Source organism: Phoxinus phoxinus (genome assembly GCF_949152265.1).
Source record: "Phoxinus phoxinus genome assembly, chromosome: 11".
Lineage (NCBI taxonomy): Eukaryota > Metazoa > Chordata > Actinopteri > Cypriniformes > Leuciscidae > Phoxinus > Phoxinus phoxinus.
The window spans coordinates 12,092,359-12,108,820 of NC_136886.1; the positions used below are offsets into that span (position 1 = coordinate 12,092,359).

At 37.3% G+C, this 16,462-nt stretch overlaps 2 protein-coding genes across 5 annotated transcripts in view; one reads left to right on the forward strand and one right to left on the reverse strand.

The window, feature by feature from the left end:
• slc9a7 (solute carrier family 9 member 7) overlaps positions 1-7,276 on the reverse strand; it is a 43,291-nt gene extending 36,015 nt beyond the window's left edge. Inside the window, exon 1 of one of the 4 annotated variants that reach the window (XM_079628829.1) lies at positions 6,840-7,276. In XM_079628829.1, coding sequence (XP_079484955.1) covers positions 6,840-7,125 — 286 coding nt within the window. In that variant the 5' untranslated portion in view covers positions 7,126-7,276. The remainder of the gene's footprint in view (positions 1-6,839) is intronic. The other 3 variants (XM_079628830.1, XM_079628832.1, XM_079628831.1) reach the window with 3 other exon arrangements.
• Positions 7,277-8,664: 1,388 nt separating this feature from the next.
• Positions 8,665-16,142, forward strand: rp2 (RP2 activator of ARL3 GTPase). Its single transcript, XM_079627440.1, has 5 exons — positions 8,665-9,002; positions 11,569-12,237; positions 13,416-13,530; positions 13,637-13,722; positions 14,207-16,142. The coding sequence occupies exons 1-5, from the start codon at positions 8,826-8,828 to the stop codon at positions 14,288-14,290; spliced, it is 1,131 nt and encodes a 376-aa protein (XP_079483566.1). The 5' UTR covers positions 8,665-8,825; the 3' UTR covers positions 14,291-16,142.
• Positions 16,143-16,462: the final 320 nt, after the last annotated feature.

The following is a 16,462-nucleotide window of genomic DNA, read 5'->3' on the forward strand; positions in this document are numbered from 1 at the left end:
TGGTCAAAGAGGCATGTGCCCTCTGATGTAAACAAGCCCAACAGGATGAGAAGTGCACTCTCAGAAATGCAGCCATTACCCCGGTAACCCAAGTAAACGATGCAGCTGGCTACTTTCTCCATTAGTTAACATTAGTCAGTCGTTAGTTAACAGCTGACAATTAGAGGTTGACCGATTGATCGGTTTTGTACCGACAATAACCAATAGCTGGAACAATTGGTAATTGGCAAAAATCCATACCGATAGCTTTTCTACCCAATAGTCCATTGCTGGAGCGGCTGAGAAGGGTCCGTTGGCATTATACAGAACGAGCCTTTAGAGGCCAAATTACTGACGCCTTGTGGAGTTTGTTTTGACACATGAGGCTGCGCGCTGCACAGAAAGGGACACTTGAGATAAGGATTTAAAACAAATAACAAAACAGTATGTACACAGTACACTACTACACTACATGTTTTCATATAATTAGTAATTAATTTGTTGACTAGATGCTGTATTAGTGGACAGCACTATGTGGAGAACAGCAGTATGTTTGCCGTCGAGGCTGAGAGAAAGCTAGTACCTCAAGAGGTTAACAAAATTTGACAAATACACACAAGTCTGACCCAAATGTTTAATGTCATGATTGTTACCGTATTAGTTTATATCCAACTGGTCGCTTTTATGCATTAGTTATCCAGTGAAGTTGCTTATTTAAAGCTGACTTGAGAAAGCAAATTGATATGTTCATGGAGCCGAGAGAAACATATGAACAAATCAGAAACGCATCTGATTTCAGTTCTTATTTTTTAATCATCATCGCTGTAATATATATTTAGCTAATTTGATTAGATGATCATCAAGTGTTCTAAAATAGAAGCAAATAAAGTGGGAGATCATACAATATACATATGTGTCTAATTTTAATGGCCTATGTGTAGAGGTTTAAAGATTGCCATAAGGATTTTAAATGAAATGGTAAAACTTTACAGTAAGAGTCCATTTGTAACATTGTCTAAGGTTAATAATAGTATTGTTCAGTTTTCAATTTACATTGATATGAACATTTTTATACGGCCAGCGGGATGCTAGTAATCTTTATCGGTAAAACACACTGTCGGTCGACCTCTACTGACATTGAAAAATACATCTAAAGCATTTATAAAATCAATTTTAACATTTAAAAACACATTATTAAAATCAAAAGTTGTAACTGTTATTTAATGGATCTGACATATCTAACAATGATCACTTGTATTTTTTAACTAACGTCAACAAAGAATAATAACTTTTGTAACAAATGAAGCTGATGAAACAATTGTTAATGTTAGTATTGCATAAACTAACTTTGACTAACAATACCTTATTGTAAAGTGTTACCTATTGTTCTTTAAAATTATTTTGCCCTTTAATCAGTTTGAAACATTTGTTTACTTTATACATTTTTGTGTTTTGATTTATTGGATTTAAATGTTCAGAGTTCTTTTTGTTATAATAAAAAACATTTTTAAATCTGTTAGTATGACAACTTATTTCAATATCGTTGTGATACACTCTTAAAAATAAAGGTTCTAAATTGGCATTGATGGCTCCATGAAGTAGGGGTTGAACATTTATGTGACTGAAGTCGAGGTGACGTCGACTAGTCGCTGATGATGTCATTAATGAACAAAAAAGCCTGAACCTTGAGCTGAGACTCGAACGCGGGTTGTCTTGTGCACAGCCATGGCATATGACACAGCGCTGCCCACAAGGCTATTGCTCCTACATAACAGCTCATTTTTAATCAGTTCTTTTGTCTTTGGGTAGTTATATTTCTCACAGATTTCTGCTAGTTCTAAATCAGATACAGATAAAGATTACATTTGCGTGAATGCATTAATGAGTGTGTGTGAATAAATTCTACCTGGCAGCGTCTCTCTACTAATAGTGAAGCTGTGGGTTTTAGCCATTAAGAAATATATGCTAGAACTTTTCAGTTTCTAAGGTATTTTATTGATAAATCACAGAACAGTGTCATCAACTAGGCCTATACATTTCTGCGCTCCTGAATGTTACGTGCGTGTGATCTGCATGTGATGTGTGAGCTACTGTCTGTGTGTGCGTTTACTGTTACAATACAGCAGCGCATTAGTTTAGAATGGCGATTAAATTACATGTACAATGAGCTTTTTAAAACGTGCATTCATCCGACCATTTTTGAGCATCCAGATGGTATATTCAAACATAATCTTGTGGAGTGCTCTGGGAGTGTGCATTTCGTTTTAATTTTAACTGTTTGGAAACAGAGTAAAAGTGGACTTCAAAGATTTCTTCTCCTGTTGCGCCCTCTATAGGCATGATCAGCGACTAGCTGGCATCAAGCTTAAAGCGTCATGGCAGAGCATTAAAGTCAACTGGTCAACAGTGCAACCCCTACCATGAGGAACCTTTAACATCCATGGAACCTTTTAATGCACAAAAGGTTCTTTATAGTGGAAAAGGTTATTTAGATTATTTAGATATTTTTAGCATGAAGAAGAAAAAAAAAGGTTATTTTAAGAATTTTCCATCAAAAGGCTATTTGGGGAAACAAAAATGTTTCTTCTACAGTCTTAAAAATAAATGAAAAATGGCGACACAAGAACCATTTGGTTCCCCAAAGAATCTTTCAGTGAAGAGTTCTTGAATGACCTAGCCTAAAAAATGTTGTGGAATGGAAAGGTTCCATGGATGTTAAAAGGTTCTTAATGGAACCATCAATGCCAATAAAGAACATTTATTTTGACCATATACCATGATAAGAGCTTCAGCAATAATCAGAACATGAACATTTGATACGTCATAGTTGAGGTGCTCAAGAAATAATTTCTTAATATCAATGTTGAAAAGAGTTGTGCTAATTAATATTTTTATGGAAAACATGATACTATTTTTTCAGGATACTTTGATGCACAAAGTTCAAAAGAGCAGCAATTATATGGCATGGAAATCTTTTGCAACATTATAAAAGCCTATCACTTTTGATGAACAATGTTCCTGTTGAACAAAATAAAATATTTCTGACTACATTGGGTAAAATTGTGCACCTCTGTTTAATCTTCTTACAGAGCAACAAAAAAAACCTACTGTATTTAGCATAAAAATCACCTATGATTTTTCACTGATTTCACTGGAAGTGTACTGCAAACTGGAAGTCCCCGAGACTTTTTGTGGAAGGTTGTAACTGCTGCTATAATAGCGAAAGTAATTTAGCTAAATGTGGTTCTCCCCTAAGGTCATATTCTAATCTAAACAAAACAGTGATACTATATCAGTTTTTCAGTATGTCAGACAGGTATGTAAAGGCCCCCTTTACATGTCACCGTTTACACATTTAGATGCATTCATCTGTCAAATTTATCTAAACAATAGCCTACTATATGAAATCAAACAGAACAAAAAAGAGCTAGGGCCTATATGTCTGATATGGTCAAAGCAAAACAAGAATATTTTGCTTACAACATAGGATAAAATATGTCCCTTAAAGTCGACATGAAACAGAAGTTGCGACAGTCTTTTCTTCTGACATACGAGGCTATATCCGAGTGTAACGGCATCTGGAATGACAAAAAAAAACTGTATCTGAATGCCAGTTTGCAGTCAGTTGTGGAGGATATTTACTCTCTGCCATGCATCATACGCATCAATGTTGACGTGATGGGTTTCTTTTACGATGGGGAAAAATGACATGGACAAGTATTCTCGTACATCTCAAATTTCACATCCATTATTGCAAGTGTTCTGAAAGAAAAGCCAATATTATCCAGTTTAAGAATAAAGTTAAGCTTAATTGTTTTGAAACATTGCAAGGACTTTATTTTTGCTTTATTTGACAAATGCACCTAACCAACTTCATCTGCAATAAAAACGTTCTTTCTTTTGAGGCATTTATATAGCGCTTTCTGTACTACTGTACACCCAAAGCGCTTTACAATGACGTCAGGGTCTCTCCTCAACCACCACCAGTGTGCGACGGCAGCCACAGTACAACGGCACCAGTGCACTCACCACACACCAGCTAAAGGTGGAGAGAGGAAAGAGAGTGATAGAGCCAATTCAGAGGCCATGATTGGTAAGGGCCAATGGGTAGAATGTGGCCAGGACACCGGGGTTACACCCCTACCCTTTACGAGAAGTGCCATGGGATTTTTTAATGACCAGAGAGAGTCAGGACCTCGGTTTTACATCTCATCCGAAGGACGGTGTTCTTTGACAGTAAAGTGTCCCCGTCACTATACTGGGGCGTTAGGACCCACACAGACCACAGGGTGAGCGCCCCCTGCAGGCCTCACTAACACCTCTTCCAGCAGAAACTGTGTCCTCCGACAGCAAAAACTGTGTAAGGGTCACTACGGGAAGCAGAAAGTGTACGAATTTAGTGCTCTATTTTGAACTTCTTCTCCGACTTCAAGTGGCAAATCACGCTGATCGGGTTAGTTCGTTCTGCCAAACACCTCGCCTTGAATGTAGACTAAAGCAGGCGGCTGCAGTTATCCTCTAAACTGTATTTGTGGCAGATGAGATATACACATATCGGGTGTACTCCATTCGAGTGGTGCTAGTATTCCACTATGCTTGCATGGAATTAAGAATACACTGTTTCGAATCAAAAAGTTGCGTAACATCGTGCGCAAAGGGCCTATAAAAATAAAATAAAAAGATGTCCACAGATAAATAATTTATAATAAACACACTGCAACATTCTGTAAAAGATAAGTGGCATCTGACTAAAATATCAAAATAATTACATAGCTCAGCCTGAAAATGAGTCTAGTGTTAGAACACTATTGTCTATTAAAGCACCTTGGCCAAAGAAAGGTTTAACCAAATCAGAAACGAATCCCACCAATTAAGTGTGGCATAAGTCTAACCAGCAAAAACAACCACCATAAGCCATTAGGTTAATGACATTTAACCCAGCCTTTCTCTCATGTCCAAGCAATGCTTTTGTACTTCAGAGCATAAATAGTGATGAAAGATCTCATTGTCACTGAAGACAAGACATACGTGAAGACACAGGTGTTGGCTGAGAGAGAGAAGAATGCCAAAAAAAATGTCTTGAGTGATGAACAGACCAAAATGTAATATTGCTAATCTTTCTCTACAATGAGCTGTTAAACAGTGCAACTGGGTTTTCTTGATAATCTGATTAAAGATTGAACTCATAAAATGAGACATCACTCCTTCTCTCAAGAATACTACTGGCAGTCAGATGGGAAGGTTTTCAGTTAAAGGGATAGTTTACCCAAAAATTAAAATTACCCCATGATTTACTCACCCTCAAGCTATCCTAACCTAGGTCTATATGACTTTTCTTTCTTTCAGACGAATACAATCGGAGAAATATAAAAAAAAATCCTGGTTGTTCCAAACTTTATAATGGCAGTGAATGGTTCACTGAAGCCTCAAATTTTGAAGCCCCAAAAAAGTGCATGCATCCATCATAAACGTACTCCAATGGCTCTGGGGGGTTGCATTTGTGTAAGAAAAATATCCATATTAAAAATATGAAAAACTAAAATAACTAGCTTCCGCAAGTTGACTTGCGCCCTGACATGATGTAGTAGCGCAAGCTTTGACGCCTCTCGCGGTTCAAACAAAATGGACATCCTCTGACAATTAATTCGCTTTAAAAATTCTAGTTTTAGAATTCTAATTTGTGACCAGTATTTTGTTTTGCTCTATTCTCTGCGCTTTTGCATTCAGGGGTTACTCTTTTGCAATAAATCAATGCGTACGACCGACTGTCAGAAGCTAGTTATTTTAGTTTATAAAGGTTAAAATATTTTAGTTTTATTAAATGCCTTTATTAACCCCCCTGGAGCTCTCTCTCTGTGTGTGTGTTTGTGTGTGTGTGTGTGTGTGTGTGTGTGTGTGTGTGTACGCTTCTGATAGATGGATGGACTTTTTTGGGGCTTCAAAATGTTGTCCTCTATTCACTACCATTATAAAGCTTGGAAGAGCCAGAACGTTTTTTTTTATATATCCTCAATTGTATCTTCTAAAATAAGATATAGGCTACACCTAGGATGACTCGAGGGTGAGTAAATCATGGGTTATTTTCATTATTGGGTGAACTGTCCCTTTAATAATTACTTAAATTTCGAAAGCAACCAGTACAATTATGTAAAAATAAAAAATAAAAATTAAACTCCTTTTGTGTTCCACAGCAGAATGATTTGAAGCAACATGAGTGAGTAAATGCATTTGGGGGGGGGGGGGAACTATTCCTTTAAATTAGAGCTTATAAATAGTGACGACTCTTGTTAAGATCAGAATGTTGCTGTAGACTGATCTAACCTGAAATACAAAAGCTGTCACAGGAACTCAACAGGACTAATGAAAGAAGCAAAATAAAAAAAGGAGACCATGAAAAACGGGGCACATAACGTATACAATAACGTTATATGCAATTTCAAACCTGTGGGTTGCATCATAAAGGCTAATACATGTGTCAGCTATTATGCTACATTCACCGATATTAACGAAAACAACAGGAGTATACAATACTTCAACACCATAGAAATTACATGACATCCGATCCACAGGGTTTAGTATTAGCACTCGTTCAAGCTAGCAGGCTATACAGGCTCATTCATGTGAGGCTTAGCTAAGGGTTTACATGATGGCTGTGTTTCAAAACCTAAGGAGCTGCCTATCTAGGCAAAAAAAAAAATGCGCAAAAAAAAACCACGCAAATTAAAAATGATTTAAGTTAGCTCTGATGACGCGGTACTATAACGGCCAAAAATGCTGTCGAGCTCGGCGGCTGACTCGGTTTTGAGACGCAGCCAATGTCTAACGCCTTTCGCAATGTTAAAAAGACGACTCGTTCTCACCGTATATCATAGCCAGTCCGGTTTCGTGCAGGAAGCGCACTCTTCTGTGTTTGAAGAGCCATATTGTGAGGATGGTGAGTGTCAAAAGCAAAATGAATGTGAGTAAATTCACGCTGTCCTGCCTGTGACTTTCCTCTGCCTCTTTCTCCGTGGCAAGTTCCTCCATGCCGCCGTCATCTGCTCTTATCCGACAACATTGGCTTAAAATGAACATTAAAATAGGAAACAGTGAGCTGTGTCCTGGTGCATATAATGTCCATGGCTTTGGTGCTGTGACCGCCTCCATGGTGCAGGATGCTGGCGGGTTCCCTCACTCACTGCTTCTGCTGCTCAGCTGCGTCAGGTATATGAGAGCAGCAGCAGACCGCAGCTCGAGCTCTTAAAGACACACGCACACCGTCCGCTACTCCACTCTTACTCTATTACTGTTTGCCTATACTTTCCACGAACGTAATACAAAATTGGGCCTGAAACTCTTCAAGTATTTTTTATTATTATTCAACACAAGGATGTGATTAATCTTCAGAAAATGTTGATTGTCATTTGTCGACCAAGGAGGTCAAATTACATAGGCCTATAAGCTTTTTAGCTTTATGCATTTTATAAATGCTTCAAATAGTTTGAAGCACTGTCTATATCCAGTTTAAAACACTGATTTGTTCTTGTTTTTCAGTTGCCTAACAGTAAGCAAATAGTAGGCCTATTTGGTTTGTAGGCTAGTTATTGATACGCTTTAATTAAAGAAAAATATTTAATTTATAATATAAATCTTTACAATAACATTGAACAGGGTTGAAGTTTGGGCTTGGTGACTGAGAACAGGCACATTTTAAGAGGTGATACAAAGATTTAGTTTAAATTTCAGATAGGCTACAAACATTTGAAGCAAAAGTAGGCCTACTTTTCTCTTAATCATGGAAAATGTAGTTGTTTTGAAGTGTGTAAAACTCTTAATATTACTGACCTCCAAGGATAGCTGTCACAATGATTGAAACAACAGGAATTTTAGACTTCCTTTTTGCTCTTCTGTATGCTATCACATTTCCTTTGCCATTTGAAAAATGGAAAGTCATCTTTTTTTTTTGTTCTGAGTACTAAAACTACAGTAATGACTTAACTCTTTTTATAACCCAAAAATAACTTATATATTACCCACTATGGCTAAGCCGGGTTGAACCTGGTCAGTACCTGAATGGCACACCTCCTGGGAAAACACTGCTGGAAGAGATGTTAGTGAGGCCAGGTCATTAAAAATCCCTGGCATCTTTGAATTGTTAATGTCCATTGGCCTCTGTCCTCCTAATCATCCCCATATGATTGATTGGCTTCATCACTCTGTCTCCTCTCCACCAATAAGCTGTGTGTGTGTGTGTGTGTGTGTGTGTGTGTGTGTGTGTGTGTGTGTGTGTGTGTGTGTGTGTGTGTGTATATATATATAATTGTATATATAATCTATATAATCTATATATAATTGTATAATAATATAATAAATATAAAATAAAATAAATTAGAGCTATCAAATCACTTAATTGCTAAGTTTTTTGCTTACATAATATATGTGTGTGTGTAATTATATCATTATTATATATATATATATATATATATATATATATATATATATATATATATATCATATACAGTATGATTCACATCAATTTATTTATCTGCAAAGATGAGTTTACACAACCCACTAACAAAATGTCCCTTTTTCTTCTTTTTTGTTGTTGTATGGTCAAATATCAGTAATAACCGCAACCCCCCACCCCCTCCACTCGCATCGGCTTTGATTCGCTGTTACCTAGTAACGCGGTCCGCTGTAGTGATTGGCTGATTCGAGGGTCAAGGAAACGGGAAGCGCACAGGTTGCGTGTTCTTGATTACTTTCTGGGGAGGGTGAGAGACGGAGCGCTACTGCGACTGATCGAGAGTATTTCAGAAACGCGTGGCATTTACAACAGGAGGGGCACACTGACATATCGACCATAAATGGGGTGCTTTTTCTCCAAAAAATCTCGGAGAAAATCTCCTAAAAAAGACTCCGCTTTGCCCGCTGGGGACGAGAGCGCTACGGGCAATGACCTCCCCGAAACCAACAACACTGCGCTGGGCAGCAACAGCAACCAGGAGGCTCCAAAGCAATACAGCTGGGACAAACGAGAAAAGGTACGACGCTGCATTTTAACCTGTTTTGTTCACTAGACTATACGTTGACTGGGTATTATGTTGCTTAATTTCTTTAGGAATTATACAGATTGAAATGTAAGTCCATCCGAAAAAGCTATGCGTTAGCTCAATTCTCCTCGTTAAAACCCATTTTACGCCGTTCACTACATGCGTAATCACGCAAGCGAAGGGTTTGGCCCCTATAGTTCAGTGTTTATGACTGACTGGCTGCCTGTCTGCCACTGTTGCTTTCGATTGACCATCGATGCGAGAGTCTCTCAGCTGTCATAGGTTTTCACATACTATGGTAAATTATAGACAGAGCTTATTATCGGCTTAAAGTCGAGGCACGTAACTTGTTTGCCTGGTGCGTGTCCAGATAACGCTGTGTTAGGGATTAGCACATAAGTGGTGTCGCCATCAACATGCATGACACTATATTGAGGAGGAACAGGGAGGGTGGGAGTGTCCGTCTACCCCTTCGACCGCAATACCATTACAAAGCTTTGAGAGCTTTTGAAGTATGAATCTTTAATGTTTAAATTATAGATTGGTCGATGCTAATAAATGCACGAGACAAGTCTAATTCAGATTTCACATGGTCTGTCAATGGCTGTGTCTGGTTTTATGGATTAGACTAGTAATTCCAAGGGGCCCCACAAAATAAATGTAAAAGTATTTATATAAAAAATAAATAATCTAATTTGATAGCACTTTCATTTTGTAGCCGGCTAAACCTGGATGGGAACCGACATTTTCAAGCCTTTGGGTGTTTCCTATGTATTTTTAGCTGGTCTGTTTTAGATTTAATCAGCATGAAATGAAAATTCACCCTATCTATTGTGTAGGCTATTCATAATCATAGATCTCATTGTGAATGATTCATCCATGTACTGTATTTCTTTCTTTTTTTACCTTGTATTTTTTAATTAAAATGTCATCACTCTGGCAGTTACTCTGTCATAACTGTTGACTTGCTAGACCTCAATAATTGAGTCCACACACCCACAATCAACTGCAAGATCACATTCATTTTTGAATGCCAACATCTCAAAATTCAATCAACAACCGTTGCATAGAACTAACCCCCTGCTCTATATATATATTTTTTTTACTTTAACATTACTTTCACATTTTGTTATACAACATAAATTACACACAGTCATTCCAGTTTTTTAAATACTTAAAATGGTAGTATATTGCTAATTATGGACTATAACTACTGAAAGGATGCGAGTTTACATACTCAATGAATCTGACCTGTAGTCCTAATATAGCAATGGGTTAGCAACAAGCTAAGTAGATGTTTATAAGGAAATATCTTTGATCCCTTGTTGGCAGGGACAGTCTGAACTCAAGAGTTCTCTTTTGCAAGGGAGTTGCCAGGGTGTAGCTATGTGATTGTTGGGGTGTTCTGATTGGGGTGGTTGCTAGGTGGCTAAGTCATAAGAGCTCTTCTGTTCCCTAGATATAGTACAGATTCCTCCTTCAGTTTAAATTTGTGGATCCCCCCCCCCCCCCCCCCCCCATTTTCTATTTTATCATCCACCAGACTAAAGCTGAACCCTTGAAAGCCTGACATATGAAAAATCGGTTTTAATGAACATTGTATTCAACGTTTAGACAAATTATAAAAGGAAAATCTCAATTTTATTTGTTGTATCATTTGATTTTGATTTGTATAATTTGAATTTTATTCAGAGCCCCAAACTTGTATAAAATATGCTATTTGGTGCAGATGTTGTTATTTATATGGTCAAAATGTAAGTGATAGCCTAGCTTGTAATGTAAATCAACAATATTTTTATACAGTATGTATAACAGACCTCTTACATAAAATGCATATAAATATCAGCTGTCACTCTCTATCTCCCAATAATATGTCTTAGTAAGAAGATATTTAAATCCTTAGTTTTATGAAAGCTCTAGTTTTAATTTTAAGGGCAAAACATATAGGCCTAATGCAATGATGATTGAGTGATAAATCTATCTATATTACCATTTCAGTCGAATCCGACTCTTGGTGATTCTATGGCCATGAATTTTCTTGGCAATGTTTTTTCCGGGGAAGGTTGCCACTTGCCAGGTCTTTACCCAACCCTCCTCATTACATGGCTTGGGACCCGCACACACACGCATTTACACCTAGCACACACATATGATATCAATTTGGCATATCCAATCCACCTAACCTGCATGTGTTTGGGCTGTGGTGGGGGGAAACTGTCAATCAGAGGGCAGAAGGCAAGTAGAAGATTGTTTACAACAGATAGCCTACATCAAGTTTTTGATCATTTAGACAAGTCCATAGAAGTTATTTATAGGTTAAATACTTAAGGTGATGACATGTTTGTTCTAAAGCATGTAGGATTACTAGGTCAAGCCTCACTAAATAACAGAAGTTGTTTAGATGGATAAAAAGCATCAAATGTCTGACTAATAAACACACACACACTGTTACATCCTGTTGTGAAGGGAACCAGAATGCAAAGATAGCTGATAATGGTTTTATCATTTTTTAAGTTCTCCATTTTTTGACCTTGACATGTTTGCACTTTTGTTGCAGGTTGACCCCAAAGACTTCATGCTGACAGGCCTTAAGAATGAGACTGTGGGTCGGTTGCCGGGCAAACTCAATGGCCAGCAGTTTGTCATTCAGGACTGTGAGAATTGTAACATCTACGTATTCGACCATTCAGCGACCATTACCATTGACGATTGTGTGAACTGCCGCATTATGTTGGGTCCGGTTAAAGGCAGTGTGTTCTTCAGAGACTGCAAAGATATCAAGTGTGTGGTGGCCTGCCAGCAGTTCCGCACCAGAGACTGCAAGAAAATGGACGTATTTTTGTGCTGCGCCACCCAGCCCATCATCGAGTCTTCTACGGGCATGAAGTTTGGCTGCTTCCAGTATTACTACCCTGAGCTGGCTTTCCACTTTAAAGATGCAGGCCTCAGCATCTTTAACAACAACTGGAGCAATATTCATGACTTCACACCTGTTTCTGGGGAGACCAATTGGAGTCTCCTACCGGAAGATGCTGTTGTCCAGGAGCATGTGCCTCTACCAGATCCTGAGTCAGAATTCAAGTCTGTGAGAATCTCCTCTGAAGCAAGTCGGAGCATAGTGCCACTGACCAAAGGAGGTCGGCGTACAGAGAGTGAAGAGTCCTGCTTGTTTGTCTTCTTTTCTGGGGACTACACAACTGCTAATGCCCGGAAGCTTATTGATGAGGTCAGACATAGTTTGATAGAGTCGAGGCTGTAGAATTGTCATTCATGGTTGCGACAGTGGGCGGTCTACAAACTGACATCATGTGCAGCATATGTGTTCTTAGAATTATATTCTTGTTGCAAGCTTGAAGTTAGACAAGCTGGATTATTAATCGGAAAGAATCAAAATTTCCTAATGTGGCATTTCTAAAGAAAATCTTTGCATTTATGCTCTTGGTTTAACGTATTATTGAAAAATGCTGTTCATAGTCAGTTTTCCATCTTAATTGCTGAAATTAAATCAGCTTTCTTCAGTCACTCCACCTATATATAGAGAAGGGGATGTATACTATTCTCACTTCACATATCTGTAACTTTTATCCATCTTTGTCTGCTGTAGATGTTGCCCGCAAAATTCAACACAGTCTTCCATATCAGTTATTGTGTGCTTTTTAGTTTTATAATTGCGTAAATTAAGGAAATTACTGACTGTCTTAAAATATCTTTGCTTGTGGGCTCCTGTATTGTCTGATCTATTTTTTTGTTACCAAAAGCAGGATGTGCTAAACGGGAAGGCAAAACTTTGCTTCTTAGTTATAAGGGTCTGATTTGACAATACACAGAATAATTACATCAGTCATAGTTCAAATCAAAGTGAATTGCTCTTCGGCTTCAAGCCACGAAGCAGTTAAATATATGAAGCACTTAAATATTTGATTACAAAACATATAATAATATGCCAATAAGAGCATCATATTTTTAGTTATCAACCCATTATTAAAAGCATATTTATGTGCAAGTGTTATCAAAAAAAAATTAGAACAGAAAAACAGCACATTATAAAAGTTTAAGGTCAAAGTTAGTCTTTTACATTAAGAATAAAGTAGGGTAGATCAATATTGTGAATTCATATAGTTTTCACTAAATACAACCTTGCACTCTCTGCATAAAAAGGTGTCAGAAGTAACAGCAAACTTTTAGATCTCATCTAAAGCAAATATGAGGAAGAGACAGAAACAGACCAAAGTGTTTGCTGTCATGTGACCTTTTTGTCACTGACTTTATAGCAGTGATCTTTTATTTTTATGCTTCTCAATACAAAACACAAATCCTGGCCTGTTCACCAACTGATAACCAAACTTATTTCCAAAAACCTTTAATTTTCTAACACACATTTTTTCTGTATCAACCTAAATGCAGGTGTCCACCAAAGGCTTTGTCCTCATTCAGACCAAAGAGGTTTCCATGCGCCCTGAGGATGTGAACCGAGTGTTCCAGAATAATGCAGAGAGCCTCACAGAGTGGATCACCAAAGGTGCTGTAATGCATTGTGTTAAAGCGAAAAAGAACATGCGCAGCTTCTTGGGAAAATTTGTCCATTTGCAAATAGAAATGTAAAACAATGATCTGTGTTCCTGCAGGTCCAGTGGTAGCCCTTGAGCTGAATGGAGATGGTGTGGTGGAGGCATGTCAATCCATTGCCAATGAAGTGTTCAATGGGACTAAGGTAATTATAAGAGGACGCTGTTACTTCTCATCAGTGTTGAGGGTAACGCATTACAAGTAACACGAGTTACATAATCAGATTACTTTAAAAGTAACTAGTAAAGTAATGCATTACGTTTAAATTGACAACAAAATATTGGAGTTACTTTTTCAAAAAAGTAATGCAAGTCATTTCGCCTACCAATTTATTGACTCTCGTCACCATAATTGGGAATAAGGTGCAGAGGTGTTGTGCGCTTGATCGTCAAATGATTATTTCACTTTTGTGGAGAAAGAGACTTTACATTTGTCAAAAATATAACTTTTTTTTGTTAAAAAACAAGCAAGCAAGTCTGGGCGAGGAAAAGTTTCCATAAAAAGGAACTAAGTACCGCAATTAGTGACTTTTTTTAGGGAGTGACTCAATATTGTAACGCATTACTTTTAAAAGTAACTTTCCCCAACACTGCTTCTCATGTCCATGCTATCTGCTGCTTTTCTTGCAGGTATTTGTTTCTGAGAGCAAACATACGTCCTCGCGTGATGTCGACAACTTTTTCAACTTTGCTGACATGCAGATGGGACTGTGAAAGGGGCGAAGAGGGGCACCTTACCTTAATGTGGGTTTTTATTTGTTTGGTTTTGTCATTTTAGGGAATTGGAGTTACTTAATATGCGAAGCCACTGATATCTCAACATTTTGAGGGGTTTATAACCACTATTTATTCTTACCAGATGAGTTTGATCTGTGATCTGAAAATTTGACATTTTCATGCCTATGAATCCGACATACAGTGGGGAGAACAAGTATTTGATACATTGCCGATTTTGCAGGTTTTCCCACTTACAAAGCATGTAGAAGTCTGTCATTTTTATCATAGGTACTCTTCAACTGTGAGAGATGGAATCTACAACAAAAATCCAGAAAATCACATTGTATGTGTTTTAAGTAATTAATTTGCATTTGCACTTTTGCATTTCCTTAATTTGCTTTGTAAGTAGGAAAACCTGCAAAATCGGCAGTGTATCAAATACTTGTTCTCCCCACTGTATAGGCCCTGTTTACGGTATATTTGGTATTAAAATGCGTTTTGGTCGATCGGATCACAATGTGGACCACAGCCCTCAAGTGGATGACGCTAAATACAGGTGTAAATGGGGTTTACAGGTCTAAAACATTTTGAGCTTGTCCACTTTCGAACACATTAGACCGGATTGCTTTCGTAGTGTAAACGCTCATGTGGTCGAATGTGTTAGAAGTCGGACAGCCATAAAAGACCCCCTTCTCTCCGCCTACTGACTTAATGCGTAAACATAATGGGAAGCGCGCTAGCCAGACAGGATTTAAACTTTGGCTGGAGACCCTAGTTTGTTTTAAAGATGAAAAACTTACCAAGCATGTTCTCTCACCATTCCTGATTTCTAACACACACTCAGTCGTGTGGCTTTCAGAGCAGAAACGTGTTGTGTTTTTCAGTTGTCTCTGGGCATGTTCATATGTAAATTGGCGAGCTTATTTTGTCCATTAGATCGAAAGATCTGAAGAAAAAAAAGAAAGCAGGACAGAAGTGGACTAAAGAGACGGATTAAAACACCAGGTGTAAACGGGTATGTTTCTCCCTCGTCTACTTGTGATCTGATTGACCAAAACGCATCTTAATACCAGGTGTAAACAGGGCCATAGTCAGTTAGGCTATTTGGATCCAATCAGGAAGGCAAGTGCCTTTAGATACAGAACAAAATCAAAGAGAACTGGAACTTTAGTCTAATCAAACATTGCTGTGGACAATTTTATCACTTATGCTGAAAATAATGAATTTGATTATATAGATATTTATTTAATTAGTTTTTTCCATAAATGTATAGCTGGAAATTGTGTTTTATTCTCTTTTGCTTGTATACATGTTTCCATTACATATTGTATAGTCTTTTAGTTTGTGTATACTGGATAACTGTAAAAAAAAATTATAATAATAATTATGTTAAAATGTCAAATGCCAGAAATAATTAATTGTGTTGAATCAGGTTTTTTATATAACATATATGCCATGTTTTGTTTTGTTTTGTTTTTCGCATTAGCATGGCTTTTGGCTTGTCCCCAAATTATTATTATTTTTTTGTCAGTATTTTTGTTTTTATTGTAAACATGACATTTGTCCTTCATATAAGTTTTTACGGTAACACTGTTCTGAAAAGAATGTAAAAAGTTTGAACTGATACTTTGAATATACTACTAAAAGGAGTTGTCTCCTTCACACTGCTCTATTTTTGTAGGAACGTTTAGAAAGCACAACTGTCCTGTGACCAAAAAAAATTTGTTCATGAGAGAATCACAGTGTTCCATTTTTTTTCTTTAATTATTATTTCTAAACGGTTCTTATTTGTACCAGACAATTTTGTAGAGTTATAAGCTGTGTTTTGTCAATACATTCATTTTTGTCTAAAGTTATGTCTCATTTCTTTTCATCTGCAAATAGACACAAGGCTGAACTACATCTCAATACATGAATGTAAATGGTGTTAATGCAAATGTTAATAGGTGTAAATAGTTTTGTGAGTTGAGTACAAGAGATTGTGATTTACAATCACAACAATGTGTAGGCCAAACCTGGAAGGATATGTGTGAGCATTACTCGAAGAGACTTTCCTGTTTTGTTCTACAACAAATTATACAAGTTGTTCAATCACACTTGAATGTGTATATATATGTGTGTGTACATGTACATATATAAAGCACAGTGTCAAAAGTTTGGAAACATTAC

Bases quoted from the DNA above. Each gene is read 5' to 3' on its own strand.
- rp2 (XM_079627440.1), top strand. From the start codon at position 8,826: ATGGGGTGCTTTTTCTCCAAAAAATCTCGGAGAAAATCTCCTAAAAAA. The intron at 9,003-11,568 runs GTACGACGCTGC...CTTTTGTTGCAG, and splicing joins GCTGGGACAAACGAGAAAAG to GTTGACCCCAAAGACTTCAT. The intron at 12,238-13,415 runs GTCAGACATAGT...ACCTAAATGCAG, and splicing joins CCCGGAAGCTTATTGATGAG to GTGTCCACCAAAGGCTTTGT.